General features: G+C 42.0%; 1 protein-coding gene across 1 annotated transcript in view; it reads left to right on the forward strand.

The window, feature by feature from the left end:
* LOC139473885 (intermembrane lipid transfer protein VPS13A-like) overlaps window positions 1–18,114 on the forward strand; it is a 142,649-nt gene that overhangs the window by 111,935 nt on the left and 12,600 nt on the right. The window contains exons 63-75 of the mRNA XM_071256675.1: window positions 1,239–1,349; window positions 2,263–2,415; window positions 3,571–3,696; window positions 4,528–4,661; window positions 5,996–6,131; window positions 7,034–7,136; window positions 8,354–8,520; window positions 10,325–10,372; window positions 13,611–13,847; window positions 14,951–15,085; window positions 16,137–16,288; window positions 16,885–16,987; window positions 17,762–17,827. Of these exons, the coding sequence (XP_071112776.1) occupies window positions 1,239–1,349; window positions 2,263–2,415; window positions 3,571–3,696; window positions 4,528–4,661; window positions 5,996–6,131; window positions 7,034–7,136; window positions 8,354–8,520; window positions 10,325–10,372; window positions 13,611–13,847; window positions 14,951–15,085; window positions 16,137–16,288; window positions 16,885–16,987; window positions 17,762–17,827 (1,671 nt within the window). The remainder of the gene's footprint in view (window positions 1–1,238; window positions 1,350–2,262; window positions 2,416–3,570; window positions 3,697–4,527; window positions 4,662–5,995; window positions 6,132–7,033; window positions 7,137–8,353; window positions 8,521–10,324; window positions 10,373–13,610; window positions 13,848–14,950; window positions 15,086–16,136; window positions 16,289–16,884; window positions 16,988–17,761; window positions 17,828–18,114) is intronic.

Raw genomic sequence — 18,114 nt, forward strand, 5'->3', positions numbered from 1 at the left:
TTTGGATGTTTTTTCCTCCCATGGAAAGACATTACGTACCGTGAGCACGAAACACCGGAAATACCATGTCAACAAATCCATACTGAAGTACGCAAAATAATTATGTAATTACACTGTCTGTCTATAAAAAGTGTTCATTGTATTTCTGGACTTATGTTTGTAACTTACTTCATTAATTTTATTCAAAATTCCTTATAATATTGTTTTAATTAATTTCGGCGAAATCGTGTGTGAAGCGATCGGAAGATCGCACAACTCACCGTTATTAACAGCAACCACGGTCAGAATACCGCTATTGACACCTTGAAACGAACTTTAGTTGACAGAGAAAGGATACATATATCATAAATGACATACTTTGACTTGTTAAAAGTCATATTTGTTTTTGTTTGACGATTCTATGTCAACATGAAATTCTCGCGCTCACGTGCTCACGTGCGCGTGAGCCTTGACGGTGACTGGTCAGACATGTTCCATGTAAAAAATAATACCCGGGAATAGCGATCAGCTGCTTCGCTTAGGGTTATTATTATTTTAAATATGTTTTGTAAAGGCTGCATATAATTAAGAAAATAATGGAATATATTATTCCTGATAAATAAAATAGTTTCAGATACAATTGTTGCCGATCCTTGCATTAAAAATCCTATAAAGTTATATCACTGGGTGTGTCTTGACCGAATCACCGGTCGATTCCAAGAAAACGTGTGTACAGCTGATTGCTGTTTCCGGCTTAGTTTACGAGAAAATACACAAGGTAATCTTAATCCCTAGATATAAAACAATGCCTAGCAGAACAATAAATACTATTTAAACGGTAAATAAACATGTCTGGTGATTTTTTATCTCAAATTTCGAATTTGTACTGACGAAGTTTCTCAGCACCCGTTCGTTTGCCGGACTTCGCTGAAAGGGTACGGTGTAAATTTTTTCTGCGCATAATATTCAAATTTTTTTTTTCCAAAATATTGAACCCCATAGAGGGGGGTGCGCATTATACATGGGTGCGCACTATACTCAAGAAAATACGGTAGCAAAGCATAGACAACTGTAGAAGGGAGTACAGATCTGTAGCAGAGTGTAAATAACTGCAGCAGAGCATAGCACAACTGTAGCAGGGAGTATAGAACTGTGAGAGAAGTCACTATTTAAAACCATCAATTTACTCCATCATGTGACTAATAATTATTTAGGAGAAATCACTAGTATGTTCTCTATCTGTTGAATCTTCTCCCCAGGCCAAGGTGAGAGTGTACGACTCCAAGTGGTCCCAGTCTTTCTCCCTGGATACCGTGGGGAGTGCCGGAGTAGTGGTGTGCCACGACAAGGAACGGGGCCGCAAGTACATGGTAGGTGGCTTGTAGGTGAGGTGAGTGGCTAGTTGTTTGTTGGGTGGGTGGCTAGTTGTTTGTTGGGTGGGTGGCTGGGTTGTTTGTGGTGTGGGTGGCTAGTTGTTTGGGGGGTTGGCTAGTTGGTTGGGTGGGTGGCTAGTTGTTTGGGTGGGTGGCTCATTGGTGGGGTGGGTGGGTTGTTGGTGGGTACATGGTAGGTGGCTTGTAAGTGGGGTACAAGATAGGTGGGGTGGGTAGCTAGTTTGGGTGGGTGGGGTGGGTACATGGCAGATGGCTAGTAAGTGGGATACAAGAGAGGTGGGTTCTTGATGGGGTGGGTGGCTAGGTGATGGGTGGGTGGGTTGTTTGTGGGGTGGGTACATGGTAGGTGGGTAGGGTGGCTAGTTGATGGGTGGGTGGGTTGTTGGTGGGGTGGGTTACTAGTTGATGGGTGGGTGGGTTGTTGGTGGGGCCAGGTACATGATAGGTGGCTAGTAAGTGGGATACACGACAGGTGGGTTGTTGGTGGGGTGGGTGGCTAGTTGTTTGGGTGGGTGGGTTGTTTGTGGGGTGGGTACATGGTAGGTGGCTAGTTAGTGGAGTACAAGATAGAAGGGTTGTTGGTGAGGTGGGTGGCTAGCTGATGGGTGGGTGGGTTGTTGGTGGGGTGGGTGGCTAGTTGATGGGTGGGTGGGTTGTTTGTGGGGTGGGTACATGGTAGGTGGGTAGGGTGGCTAGCTGATGGGTGGGTGGGTTGTTGGTGGGGTGGGTGGCTAGTTGATGGGTGGGTGGGTTGTTGTGGGTGGGGCCAGGTACATGTTAGTGATAAGATAGTAGTGCCAGGTATGTGGTAGGGGAACACAACCTACCCAAGTGCACCTATGACAGTCAAATCCTATTTCGCTATCTAATCGTGTGCCCTGTCTGACAGTTCATGGTAAAGAGCGAGATGTCCAACTTGAAGCTGTCCAAGATCATCACCATCCTCCCGTTCTTCCTCGTCATCAACTGCACAAAGCAGAAGCTGCGCTACATGGAGGAGAACGAGGACGCCGACCTGTGGTTCGACCTCCCAGTCGGAGAGGTAAAGACGTCATCTCACTGCTCACTGCTCATCTCAACCAAAACAGAGATTAGTGTGGCATTCATTATGATATAATAATAAAAAAAAGGGAATTCAAACTTGATGTCATAAATATACAGGTTTTTTAACCTAACCTAAATGAACAGCATATGTAGAGGTAGAATGTAGTGTAAACACCTATGATTAAGAAGTCTGTATTTAGGAGATAAACATACTGTGTTTACAAGGTAGAGTTAGGTTACCCGTAGATTTAACCGCGCTTAATTGAATTTGGAACCGAACTCGCAGCATGAGGTTTCAAATGTTAAATGTAGCGCAGTTCAATCTACAGGTAACCTAGCTCTACATTGAAAACAGAGTATGTTTATCTCCATTCTAAAATGACTAAATAAAACGCGAACTCCTTGGTGTTAGCAAGTATGTTGAGTCAAGTGGCATGAGTTGAGTCCAGTGTTTTGAGTGGGTTGTCGATCTGAATTATGGAATCACCGGCAACAGCCTGTAAACAAAACATGGCGCTGTATATGCTCAAGCAGTTTGTTTACACCGTAATACCTCACTCAAACATATGACAGGCATTGAAACATATAAGCATGGCTAACATGAAGTGGGCATCCCTAAAGAAAACTAAGAAAGCTTTGCAAGGCTTTTGTTCTACACCGAACGACACCATTATGACGTCATATCGCTCACTGTGACGCAAAAGATATGACATCACAGTCGTATATAAAAAATGTGCCAAATACCAAGCTCTCTGTTGTCATTCTCTTTGTAGATTTCTATTGTGTTTTCTGCACAAAATGTATTGCCACACATCCTTTGAATATTGTAGTAACCGCATCTGTCCATTTTGTAACCTGTAATTGTAGATATGATTTTTTAAATATGCCCACTGACAATGACTGAAAAAAAGTACTATTCTATGAATATTAGCTTCCACAGTAATGCGGCCGTCAAACTAGCTGTTTCAATCAGAGGGGGTTTATTGTGATTTAAATAGCCTCTGATTGACCAATCAGCATTGAGTAATTTCCAAATTCATGGTAGAATTAAGTTTAATATTGCATTGACCAATTGAATAATGTTCATGTAGCTGAGTTTATGCCACATAAGAGTCTTGGATTTGTGTGATGGTAGATATGTATGATGTTGCAGTGTCAACCCTTCTGGCCCACAACAGACAACTACAGCATGTACATGAAGTACGAGAACAGCAACGTCGTGTCTCAACACTTCCCCATCAAGAAGCCGCACAACACTGTGCTGCGTATGGACCAAGGGGTCAGTCCACACATACACTTCTCATGTCCATGGGGAGACCACTTCACACCATTACACATATCATTAGTAGGATTATATAGTTGTCAAAAGAATTCTGTCCGTCCGTCCTTCCGAGGACATTTTGATATGAGACCTATAACTTGAAAACTACTACATTGATTCTTTTCAAACTTGGTGGACACTTTCTATACCAATAGGAGAGATGTTTTGCGATTTCTTTATTTGGATATTCTGAAAAATCTATTGTAAAATATTTTACTCAGAATTATTTTACTTAAACATTTGTGCGACCTACAGCTTGAAAACTTCTTCATGGATTCTTTCAAATTTAAGGAACACTTTCTATACTAATTGGAGAGGTGCAGTGCTAAGTTTGATTTTGATATGTGTATTTTCTGTTTTTCATGTTTTGAACTTATGATGTTTTTGTACTTCGACATTTGTGCGACCTATAACTTGAAAACAACATCATGGATTCTTTTCTGTATGTGGGTACAGTTTCTATGCCGAAAGGAGAGGTGCAATGCAAAGTTAGAATTTGATAAGTGGATTTTCTGAGAAACATGTATACACCCCCAACCTATGATGCCATTACTATATTATGTTATTTTGCTTTTTAAGAGAATCCGGGTCAACGTTAAGTCATTGACTTGTGTATCATTGTATAATTTGGGGTACATATCTTTTGTGGAGAATTACATGTTTCAGTTTGTCCTTAGGATTAAGAATTTGATGGTAAAAAAAAGCAAACTTAAACAGAAAATCAGGTGAGCTACAGAGCCCCTTGGCTGTATGTTTGTGTCCTTCTGTACGGTAAATTGTGTCTTCCAGACAGCACTGTGTGTGGAGGTGTCGGGGGGGACGGACTCCCCCATTACAGTGGTCTTCACCAACTACTGCCACGGTGACTGCCCTGTGAGGGTTGAGAACCTCTGTGAAGACGTCTTCATCAAAATACATCAGAAGTAAGTACAAACTTTCCATAAAAGCAGACATCATGCTCAATTTTGTAGTGAATTTCAGTTGGTAATTTTGCCTTTAAATATCAATTCTGTATTCGACGTAAAAGGCGCCCCACTCTAAGAAGCACCCAAGGCGATGTTTGCTAATATATTGGCTAGTGAACAATCCCAATTAGCACCCCTTCTGATTGATCAATGTACACAAGACTTATTTATTCGTGTATAATACGCACTCGTGTGTTTAATACACCCTTAATTATGGGCAATAAAATTCTGGAAATTATATCTATTGTGTATAATACGACCAAATTCTTCTTTTGTATCATTTCAAGCTGTCAGGATAAACCACGAAATTAACAATCTTTCAACTCTGTTTTTTTTCTCACCAAAATTATATTCTAATAAGAGCCCCCTATTTCTAATTTTGAGAGCGCCCTGAGCGCCTATTATGTCGAATACAGTATGTCAAATTAGGTGATACTGAAGAGTTTTCAGTAAGTTATCCTTGACAGTTGAGAAGGTGGACAGGGACCCCGTTTATTCCCTTCCTGTTGTATGCTCAGGGACCTGATCATGAAAATATTGTGTGCACACTGATCCATTGATCAGGGTAATAATAATGTAGTGCCAATAATGTAGTGCCATTAATGTAGTGGTAATAATGTAGTGCCAATAATGTAGTGCCAATAATGTAGTGCCAATATTGTAGTGCCAATATTGTAGTGCCAATTATGTGGTGCCAATAATGTAGTGCCAATTATGTGGTGCCAATATTGTAGTGCCAATAATGTAGTGCCAATTATGTGGTGCCAATAATGTAGTGCCATTAATGTAGTGCCATTAATGTAGTGCCAATAATGTGGTGCCAATATTGTAGTGCCATTAATGTAGTGCCATTAATGTGGTGCCAATAATGTAGTGCCATTAATGTAGTGCCAATAATGTAGTGCCATTAATGTAGTGCCAATAATGTAGTGCCAATAATGTGGTGGTGATAATAATTAGCATTCATTTTGTGAAGGGAATTTGGCCCACTACATGACTATGACCAAATGAGCATTAGGTTCACAACCTATGGTGGTTTAAGATTTCTTGATGAAGTTTGACAAGTGGTGAACTGGAACTCTTTTAGGGTGTTATTCGTGGTTGTCTTAATCCTTGCTATTTTTATGCAACACAAAATCTCATTCACTGTTTGTTCGATGTTAGAGGATGGGAGTTCAAATTCATTCTTAATTCAATGATCGTCCAAGTCACAAGATTTATTGAGGTCAGTTTGTGTAAATACATGTACAATTTCTTGTGGAATTTTCCTCAACGTGATTTGTGTTACCTAGGAACCAGAGTCAGGTGACCCTGCTGTCGTCCAGTCAGTCAGTGCTGTACACATGGGATGAACCAATGGCTGAGAGGACACTCATGTGGAATGTGTATGGTCGCAAGAAGCCCAGCTTCCCTGCCTACATCAACAAGGTATTGACAGTGTTTACTTTGCTGGTAGTTTATAAGTTATGTGTGTCCGTCATTTGTTTCCTGCTATGCGACGTCTTATGGTAAGAGATGATGTGTTATAAAATAAACAGTAAGATTCTAATCTAAAAATGACAGCTGGCTTACAGTTGCTTGAATTCGATAAAATTAATAAAATCTATTACCAACATAAACCCAGATATACAATGAACACCTTTTTATAACCAGATAGTATAATAATGGGATTGAATTGGGAGGTTCAGTTCGGATTTGTTGACTGGTATTTCCGGTGTTACATGCTCGCAGTGATCAGCTGATAATGTATTTCAAGATGGGGGAAAACATAATGTCAGGGCATAACTTTATTTAGTTTATTAAAAATCTACATAAATTCTATTTGCAGCAGACTTGCGGGCAAATATCGCCTCGACGCAGGTGTAGATAATTCGCTGTGATGATTAACACACAGATTTTTCATCGAGTTTTGATTTCACCTTCCCGACTGTTTCACTATAGGCCACAGTTGTCGTACAATATGCCTATTAGTTCAGATGCACACAGTGTCTTATTTGTTTGAATAGCACCATAAATAAAGGGTTTTAGCATACCTGAGATACAGTCCCATGGCCAACTCACCCCTTAAAGTCACTGGCTAAGTCATATGTTGTGGAGGAAGGTCGTCCTTGACCTAAACAACATTCAGTTGACATTTATATACATTGGCAAACATCAGACTGATGTTTAGATTACCTGAGTTTTAAGTCAGGGGAATTATTGATGTGTTGAAATATTGAATGGAAATGCTTCAAGATAAGTGTTGCACTATTTATTGCTTAATCAAATTAAAACAGAAAGTGGACTTATGCCTACTTGTGTCTGTATGATATGCCTAATCCTTGTTCTAGGACGGCTGTGGGGAGGTACGACTGCGAGTCCAGTCTCTACGTAATGCCACTGGCTCCATGGACGTCACAGATGCCATCGACAGCATGGAGAGTAGCCCAGATGGTGAGATGATGATGATGATGATGATGATGATGATGATGAAGTTGATGACGCAGCTACTGTAACACATCAGACAGACTCTGATGACTTACAACTAGCTCGATATGAAAACATGCAAAGTCACCTACAGAGGATTAAGACTGACGTGTTTGAATGTATTTAAATGTCAGATCTACAGGGGATGCTATGAATGTCACCGGGTTTCACACGGATTAGATGAGGATGTATAACTGCACTTCTGATTTCTAATTAATACAGTCATCAAAGTATCCTTTTCAAAGAATTTCTACATACTTATAAAGAATACAATAATATTGAAAGGATCCTGTTAGGAGTGAGTCCTCTCCCTTATCCTCTGCACAGAGATTTGTTTTCGTTATACATGATAAATCTGAGCATCTGTGATTTCAGCACTGTTGGTTACACTCAGTGTTTATTTTTGTAGCTTATCTCAGTGTTTATTTTTGTGGGTTATCTCTCAGTGTTTATTTTTGTATGTTATCTCAGTGTTTAGTTTTGTAGGTTATCTCTTTGTTTATTTTTGTAGGTTATCTCAGTGTTTGTTTTTGTAGGTTATCTCTGTGTTTATTTTTGTAGGTTATCTCTCATAGTTTATTTTTGTAGGTTATCTCTGTGTTTATTTTTGTAGGTTATCTCTCATAGTTTATTTTTGTAGGTTATCTTTGTGTTTATTTTTGTGGGTTATCTCTCACAAAAATAAACACAAAGATAACCTACAAAAATAAACTCTCTTATTTTTGTAGGTTATCTCTGTGTTTATTTTTGTAGGTTATCTCAGTGTTTATTTTTGTAGGTTATCTCTTTGTTTATTTTTGTAGGTTATCTCTCAGTTTTTATTTTTGGGGGTTATCTCTGTGTTTATTTTTGTAGGTTATCTCTGTGTTTATTTTTGTAGGTTATCTCTGTGTTTATTTTTGTGGGTTATCTCTGTGTTTATTTTTGTGGGTTATCTCTCAGTGTTTATTTTTGTAGGTTATCTCTCAGTGTTTATTTTTGTAGGTTATCTCTGTGTTTATTTTTGTGGGTTATCTCTGTGTTTATTTTTGTAGGTTATCTCTGTGTTTCTTTTTGTAGGTTATCCTTCAGTGTTTATTTTTGTGGCTTATCTCTCAGTGTTTACTTTCTGCCCCAGCTGAAGGGAGTGATGAGTGTCTGGTTTCAGCTCTGTGGGTTCATTCAGTGTTTACTTTCTGCCCCAGATGAGGAGAGTGACGAGATGGATGGCTTGCTGCCGCACCTGACCAAGAAGCTGAATGCGAGGACTCGCACCGACAAAATGGTCATCTACTGGGTGTCCTACCTGGACAGGCTTCAGCGGGTGCTGCTCTTCACGCAGGACGAACGCGTGGCCAATGCTGTGAGAAAGGTAAGTACCACCCAGTGTTGGCCTCGTCTACAGATGTGTTGCATGGTAGCTCACAACATAGTGACCTGTTTCTTTTGCACAGTTCTGATGCTTGCATCACGTGAACAACTAATATAGTCATCATGTCTGTAGATATAGTCATCATGAGACCACTTTATACAGTATACATGTGACCACATAAGATCTAATCATCACGTGACCACTTCATATATACCCAGTAGTCGTCACGTGACCACTTAAGGTCTAGTCATCATGTCACCACTTAAGGGCCAGTCATCACATGACCACTTTACGTATAGTCATCACGTGACCACTTCATATATACCCAGTAGTCGTCACGTGACCACTTAAGGTCTAGTCATCATGTCACCACTTAAGGGCCAGTCATCACATGACCACTTTACGTATAGTCATCACGTGACCACTTGATATGTACCCAGTTGTCATCATGTGACCACTTTAGATCTAGTCATCATGTGACCACTTAAGGGCCTGACATCACATGACCACTTTACATATAGTCATCACGTGACTACTTGATATGTACCCAGTTGTCATCATGTGACCACTTAAGATCTAGTTATCATGTGACCACTTAAGGTCCAGTCATCACATGACCGCTTTACGTATAGTCATCACGTGACCACTTAATATGTACCCAGTTGTCATCATGTGACCACTTTAGATATAGTCATCATGTGACCACTTTAGATATAGTCATCATGTGACCTTAAAATTATCTTCATGTGACTAATATTTATCACAATGTCAGTTGGTTTAGGTGAACAAACTACATGGCCATCATGTTGAGAGTCTTTCTAGTCATTAAGTATAGACAGTACTAGTGTCTCTGCCATACCAACTTTTGAATATAGATGCTGCTGTGAACTTATAATTATGAAAACCATAAGAGCTAAAGAACAGTCCATGTTATGGCATTTTATTTCTTTTGGGGGTGGGGAGGAGGAGGATATGATGAACAGATGGATAGATCATATTTGTACTGCGTCTTTTTGTTATTTCTATGTACGAGTAAACAAATAAACACTGAATTCTTGAAAAAAACAAAAATAGGAACAAATGCTTAGCAGAATAGATTTAAACAACACTGAAATATCCTGACCTGGTGTGCAAGGATAGGACGTGTGTTCTGCGGTGTTGTTTCTGTAATGACATTGTGAGCTTGATATAAGTGTGTGTCAGTCTGCAGTAGCCGTAGCTTTATCCTGGCTTGTACTAAATAACGTTTCAGTCGATCCGGCATCGTGCCGACATTCTACAATACTGGATTCCATGTCCAGACATACCTGTGTTCTCTTCATTCCTATGTTCTGGCATCATGTAACCATGGTAACCAGACAGTAATTGGTTATGTTGTATGTAAGATTTATTCAGATAAAACCAGAAACTCTGAGTGAAAGAGAAAGCAGTAGTGCTGTCTCCGATGATGATGGCACGAGAGACAATAGCGGTTGTGTAGCATGATGGTACCATGTTGTTTTGTACGTCAGTAAAAATGAATTATGTGTTCAAACTTGACAGTCATCACATTTTCTTAATTTTTCCTAAACCCTTAAGTGGCAACGTATTCGTATTTGTCTCAGTTTGTAATAATTTTAATGCCATAATTTTTTAAATGATCTAACTATCATTCCACTATGTATGTTTAAAAGACGTCTTTGAGTGGCATGTTAATGTAATAGCTCATTTGAGTGGTATTAAGATGTATGAAGAATAAATCGTGGTAAACTCTAGTGCTGTACAGGTCTGTGATGTTTAAGGGTTGCCTGCTTTTCTAACCTAGGCTCATGTACAGAGCGTAGACCTACCATCTAACAAAGGTGTCATCCAGGTAATCCGCTCGACACTCACTGCTGCTGCTGTTCTCTACCTCACTCACAGTCCAGCTTTGCCAACCTGCAATTACCACTGCATGCCGTCAAATTGGAGATTAGTAAAAATTATCAAAATTCGTAATTTCTCAATTTGTAAACAAAATTTAATGAATTATTGAAAAATATAATTTAATGAATTTTCGATTTTGGTTTTAGATTTAAATAATCAAAATGTACAGTAAATGAAATGTGTTGATGAGGCCATGGTTGGCACATCTGACAAGGCCTGGTTCTAGTCTAGATGGTCAGTGGGTGCTTGTGGGCTTCTTATGCATTGTGGCAGCAGAGCAGCGTCTGTGTTCACCTTTCACCTTACGTCTTGCTGGTCCTCATTCTCCAGGCAGTGCTAACTCAGCTTCTAGTCCGGTGTGAGGAGAGAGACATGGTTGATGTCAGGGTCCTGTTTCGTGGAGCGATCTTGGCATCACAGCTGTCGTAATGCTTGATCATAGACCCATGATGGATGTGGTACTGAGATCGTGCTGTGGAATTGGGACGGAGGCAGAATAACTCTTTGTAGAGCTGTACATCCACTTAGTACTGATGACATGAGTAGCTGGAATAGAATCACATTACACTTCTGTCTCGACCTGCAGCTCTTTCCTTATTATGCCCATGGGAATTTGAAAAACGTACAGTGTCATTCTACTTGACTGTGATCTGACTCTGTGTGTGTCATCCTTCTTGACTGTGACTTGACTCTGTATGTGAGTGTGTGTGTGTTTGCGTGCGTGCGTGGGGTGCGTGTCATCCTACTTGACTGTGACCTGACTGTGTGTGTGTCATCCTACTTGACTGTGGCCTGACTGTGTGTGTCATCCCACTTGACTGTGACCTGACTGTGTGTGTCAATCTACTTGACTGTGACCTAACTGTGTGTGTGTGTGTGTTTGTCATTCTACTTGACTGTAACCAGACTGTGTGTGTGTGTGTCATCCTACTTGACTGTGACCTATGTATGTGTGTGTGTCATTCTACTTGACTGTGACCTAACTCTGTGTGTGTGTGTGTGTGTGTGTGTGTGTGTGTGTGTATGATCCCACTTGACTGTGACCTGACTCTGTGTGTCATCCCACTTGACTGTGACCTGACTGTGTGTGTGTCATTCTACTTGACTGTGACCTAACTGTGTGTGTGTGTGTGATTCAACTTGACTGTCACCTGACTGTTTGTGTGTCATTCTACTTGACTGTGACCTAACTCTGTGTGTGTGTGTGTGTGTGTGTGTGTGTGTGTGTGTGTGTGTGTGTGTGTGTGTGTGTGATCCCACTTGACTGTGACCTGACTCTGTGTGTCATCCCACTTGACTGTGACCTGACTGTGTGTGTGTCATTCTACTTGACTGTGACCTAACTGTGTGTGTGTGTGATTCAACTTGACTGTCACCTGACTGTTTGTGTGTCATTATACTTGACTGTGACCTGTGTGTGTGTGTGTGTGTGTGTGTGTGTGTGATTCAACTTGACTGTGACCTGACTGTGTGTGTCATTCTACTTGACTGTGACCTAACTGTGTGTGTGATTCAACTTGACTGTCACCTGACTGTGTGTGTGTGTGTTTGTGTTTGTGATCCTACTTGACTGTGACCTAACTGTGCGTGTGTTTGTGTTTGTGATCCTACTTGACTGTGACCTAACTGTGTGTGTGTGTGTCATCCTACTTGACTGTGACCTAACTGTGTGTGTGTGTGTCATTCTACTCATTCTACTTGACTGTGACCTGACTGTGTGTGTCATTCTACTTGACTATGACCTGACTCTGTGTGTGTGTGTGTGTGATTCTACTTGACTGTCACCTGACTGTGTATGTATGTCATCCTACTTGACTGTGACCTAAGTGTTTTTGTGTGCGTCATTCTTCTTGACTGTGACCTGACTAAATGTGTGTGTGTGTGTGTGTGTGTGTGTGTGTGTGTGTGTGTGTGTGTGTGTGTGTCATCCTACTTGACTGTGACCTAACTGTGTGTATGTGTGTCATCCTACTTGACTGTGACCTAACTGTGTGTGTGTGTGTCATCCTACTTGACTGTGACCTAACTGTGTGTGTGTGTGTCATCCTACTTGACTGTGACCTAACTGTGTGTGTGTGTGTCATCCTGCTTGACTGTGACCTAACTGTGTGTGTGTGTGTCATCCTGCTTGACTGTGACCTAACTGTGTGTGTGTGTGTCATCCTACTTGACTGTGACCTAACTGTGTGTATGTGTATCATCCTACTTGACTGTGACCTAACTGTGTGTGTGTGTGTCATCCTGCTTGACTGTGACCTAACTGTGTGTGTGTGTGTCATCCTACTTGACTGTGACCTAACTGTGTGTATGTGTATCATCCTACTTGACTGTGACCTAACTGTGTGTATGTGTGTCATTCTTCTTGACTGTGACCTGACCAAATTTCAATTTTTTGTGCAACAAAGATCTTGTCCACATAACCATTCTTAATTGCTCTTCACCATTTGATGGCAGTACATTTTCAATCTTCTTTCTATTACATGGTTTTCAGGTGGATATTTTCTTCAACTTTTTAAAATCTGTTTTTCCATTAATTCCATATTTGTTGGCATGTAAACGGATAGGATATATATTACGCTCGTACTTTGCTCTTTACTGTGCCAAGTTGAGTTGTGATTTGTGTCACAAGATCCTCATCCCGCGGATTGACCTTTCCCAACCTTCAAACATATCTTTGCCCAAATAGTTTACATTTATGCCATTAGCTTTTTTATTATAGCAATATCTTTTTTGTGTTTGTGTAGTGATATATTTGTAAACACGGAGATATATCTGTGCATGATCATACAGCTTCTTCAGTCTAGCTTTCTTTGTTGCTGTAACGAACCTGCATGATTTATGCTTAATATTTACTGAGTTAATTCATTCATGATATTCTCGTATATGTTCTTTGTACACTAAGCTGGATAAAGTACTGGTACTATTTGTTGAAGTAACTGTAAGTGAACTATAGACTTATTATTGTATTAGCTTGATAATGCTACAACTTGCCTAAATAAGGCATGGCTCGTTTTGACATGGTTGAATTAGATGCCGCAATCTAGGCGCTAGTAGAATGCACACAACTCACAATATCTTGTTTTAAACTTTTGCAATTCTTCACAGTTTGTGCCATTGTTGAGAATGAAATCTCCTGCAGTGCCTGGCAGAGATCCGATGGTTGTATCTCTGTTATCTGTTTGCAGCTTAATGAGGGAGAACAGTCTAGCATCTGTGCCTTCGTCTCAATGGAGGGGCTGAGCGTGTCCGTCATAAACCAGATGTACCACGAGGTGGCGCTGCTGTCTGTGGTGAGCAGTCCCTCCATGTGGGAGGTCGAGGTCAACAACCGATGGAAGATCCTCAACGTGGAGCTGGCTACATGGCTGGAAGACCAGTGGAAGAGCGAGCAGGACCATGCCAACCTGCATGACCAGATAGAGGTGGGTGGAGGACCAGATAGAGGTGGGTGGAGGACCAGATAGAGGAGGGTGGGCGACCAGATAGAGGAGGGTGGAGGACCAGTTAGAGGGGGATCAGATAGAGGTGGGTGGAGGACCAGATAGAGGTGGGTGGAGGACCAGTTAGAGGGGGATCAGATAGAGGTGGGTGGAGGACCAGATAGAGGAGGGTGGAGGACCAGTTAGAGGGGGATCAGATAGAGGTGGGTGGAGGACCAGATAGAGGAGGGTGGAGGACCAGTTAGAGGGGGATCAGATAGAGGTGGGTGGAGGACCAGATAGAGGTGGGTGGAGGACCAGATAGAGGAGGGGATCAGATAGAGGTGGGTGGAGGACAAGATAGAGGGGGTCAGATAGAGGTGGGTGGAGGACCAGTTAGAGGGGGATAAGATAGAGGTGGGTGGAAGACCAGATAGAGGTGTGTGGAGGACCAGTTAGAGGGGGATCAGATAGAGGTGGGTGGAGGACCAGATAAAGGTGGGTGGAGGACCAGATAGAGGGGAGGATCAGATAGAGGTGGGTGGAGGACAAGATAGAGGTGGGTGGAGGACCAGATAGAGGGGGGATCAGATAGAGGTGGGTGGAGGACAAGATAGAGGTGGGTGGAGGACCAGATAGAGGTGGGTGGAGGACCAGATAGAGGTGGGTGGAGGACCACTCCGACCTGCACAACCAGATAGAGGTGGGTGGAGGTCTGGGAGGACCAGATAATGTGGTGGGAGAACAGGAAGTCAAGGAGGACCAGATAGTGCTAGGTGTGTGGAGGAGCAGATAGAGGTGGGTGGAGGACATGGGGAACCAGATAGAGGAGGGTGGAGGACAGGGGGCACCAGATGGAGGTGGGTGGAGGACCTGTAAAAGAGCAAACCAGGATCATGCAAACCTGCAAGACAAGGACCAGGGACCAGGGGACAAGATTTTCTGAACCAAGATATGAAGTGAACTGTAATTGTATAGGTAGTCCTCAGTCAGTAGCAGATGGTAAAAGTCACAGCTGTGTGGTAGTGAGGACTGGATTCACATCATGACATGGTTTTGTGAATGTGCACAATGGAGATACAGCCATTTGTTTGTGTTGTTTCTAGGCTGATCTGGTAAAGATGCAGATGTCCAAGCCGTTCATGGGGGCCCTGAGAAGAACCCATCACCCTGGAGTGTGGTTCCAGTACCGCCACTCTGAGCATCATATGAGTGTCTACGCAAGGGTACAGAGACTGCAGGTATGTACCATCATCAACTGCAACAGAACCCGAGATCATCCACTCACGGACTCCCTCTGATGATCCAAGGCCATGTTGGTGGGTTTCACTATCATGGTCTGTCAGCAGCCAATGTTGGCGGGTTTCACTATCGTGGTCTGTCAGCAGCCCATGCTGGTGGGTTTCACTATCGTGGTCTGTCAGCAGCCCATTCTGGTGGGTTTCACTGTCGTGATCTGTCAGCAGCCCATTCTGGTGGGTTTCACTATCGTGGTCTGTCAGCAGCCCATGCTGGTAGGTTTCACTATCGTGGTCTGTCAGCAGCCCGTGTTGGTGGGTTTCACTATCGTGGTCTGTCAGCAGCCCATTCTGGTAGGTTTCACTATCGTGGTCTGTCAGCAGCCCATGCTGGTGGGTTTCACTATCGTTGTTAACATCTTCACTGTTACCTCCTGTTAAGCTCAAGGTCACTCTGTGACTGTATGTGGAAGCTCCAGGTCACTCTGTGACTGTATGTGGAAGCTCCAGGTCACCCTGTTACTGTATATGGAAGCTCCAGGTCACACTGTGACTGTATGTGGAAGCTCCAGGTCACACTGTGACTGTATGTTGAATCTCCAGGTCACACTGTGACTGTATGTTGAATCTCCAGGTAACTCTGAATGTGTGTGGAAGCTCCAGGTCACCCTGTGACTGTATGTTGAATCTCCAGGTAACTCTGAATGTGTGAAGAAGCTCCAGGTCACCCTGTGACTGTATGTGGAAGCTCCAGGTCACACTGTGACTGTATGTTGAATCTCCAGGTAACTCTGAATGTGTGAAGAAGCTCCAGGTCAACCTGTGATTGCGTGTGGAAGTTCCAGGTCACTCTGTGACTGTGTGTGGAATCTCCAGGTAACTCTGAATGTGTGAAGAAGCTCCAGGTCACCCTGTGATTGTATGTGGAAGCTCCAGGTCACCCTGTGACTGTATGTGGAAGCTCCAGGTCACTCTGAATGTGTGTGGAAGCTCCAGGTCACTGTGTTACTATGTGTGGAAGCTAACTCTCTGACTGTGTGTGTTCTTGTTACAGTTGGACAACCAGCTAACAGATGCGTACTTCCCGACACTGCTGTGTCCTGCTCCGATACCCCAGTACATCCTCCGCAAGACGGGGACGAAGCCGTTCATAGAGCTGAGTCTGATGAGGAGAACAGTGCCGGAGCGCAACATTGATACATTCAGGTGAACATCAACTCAAAGTTCAACATTTCTGGCTAATTCTTGTAAACAATAAGGCCTATGAAGTTGAATCTTATTTGTGTGGGTGACACCAGAAAAAGTTTCTCTAAGAATTGGCTATTGCAGCACTATTGAATTATCAGTTTTTCCCTCAGCTATTATCTACATTTTGTAAATTTGTTATGCAGTAAAGCCTTGGAATATGAAAATAATATACCTAAATACTGTTTTTGGTGTCTTCTGATTTCTGACCAAGCTATTGCCTATTAAAATTTTCTGCATTTTCGAAATTTCCACTCGAACTTTGTGGTTTATGAAGCTGGAGTTTTCTATTCCTAGCAATGTTCAAAGAAATCTGATCCATCTTTAAACATAGCAGCCTTATTGAAAATGTCATTTTCACCATTACTCAGGGAATTCTGCATGTATCAGGATGAAATATACATGCTATTTTGTGTATTTCGAAGTATAGAGATCAGTTTGTGATTTGACTATCAATTATAACAAAGCCTGTTGATATGCTGATTTCTTTTGTTTCTAAACACTGAGTTTCAACAACGATGTTGACTGTTTGTATGACGGAGTGAGGTTGTGTGCAGGTACTTCAAGGTGCTCATCCAGGAGTTCAACATCTGTGTGGACAAGGGCTTTGTGCTGTCTCTGCTGGATGTGTTCTCCAGCCTATATACCACGCCACCAGAGGTCAGTCAACTATACCCTTGTATATTCACGATAATATGTGATGTTCTAAGGAGGATGTTTCTTCCAGTGCCACTTAAGAAAAAGATGGATGCCAAAGCAATAATGGATATAGTCCAACTTAAGACACAAACCTGTTAGCTCTTTCTTTTTAAATGTGTTTCTTTTATCCAGACCCCAAAGATAAAATAACGTTATTATCCCCTGCCTGGAAGTGGGGCCGGGGATATGGGAACGGAGTTCGTCTGTCCTTCTGTTCGTCTGTCTGCTTCTTAAAGGAGACAAATTTTGTCAAAAACTATTTGAGTCAGAGAAATGAACTGGCATTACTGGTTATTATCTCAAATGAGTTTTGAAAATTGGTCCCGTAAATTATTATTTTTACAGAGTTACAGCCATTGATCCATGTTATTTTACTTAGTGCAAACGTATGCCATGGGGACAAGTTTACTCAGAAGCTACTAAAGTTGCATGAATGAAAGTTTGCATGCTTATCTATGAAACACTTGTGAAGATTGAGTTTGAAAATTGGTGCTGTAAATTAATAAACAAAATTCTAATGTGCCCCATGGCAGGAAATAATGGTAATGCAGTTTTCTTGTTTTAGAATGGATGCATAATCCAAGTACTGCAGACAGTTTTCTTTAAGTACATCATCACTGCCATTTCAGTGCTAGATGTTTGTACATGTCCAGGACCCTAGCCATCTTGGAAGGTAGGACGTACATGTTAGTGTGTAACCTATGTTGAAGTGTGTAATGGTGTTGTTTGTTACAGAGCCACCAGTTGCACTCCGACTTGCTGGTAGCCCAGAGGTCGCTGCAGGAGGTCGCTGATGTCATGGTGAGGACCTTGTGTCTTACTCTGGCATTAAAGGATTAGGTTAAAACTACAGAAGTGAAGTGTCTTCAAAAGAGGATCCGTCCTCAAGTATCCAGTGTATTGTAGCGCCATTGCTTTACGATAAATACCCTGGACCTATTTGACAATATGTCTTCGTTCAGATGTGACGTCAGTATTCCCGTCTCTCCTGTCACTAGCTTCTTGACCCATGAAGATTCCGGGGTAGAATAGGTCTTCAGCAACCCATGCTTGCCGTATAAGGTGACTATGCTTGTCGTTAAAGGCGA

Source organism: Haliotis cracherodii, unplaced genomic scaffold (assembly GCF_022045235.1).
Source record: "Haliotis cracherodii isolate W230 unplaced genomic scaffold, xgHalCrac1.p SCAF_3, whole genome shotgun sequence".
Lineage (NCBI taxonomy): Eukaryota > Metazoa > Mollusca > Gastropoda > Lepetellida > Haliotidae > Haliotis > Haliotis cracherodii.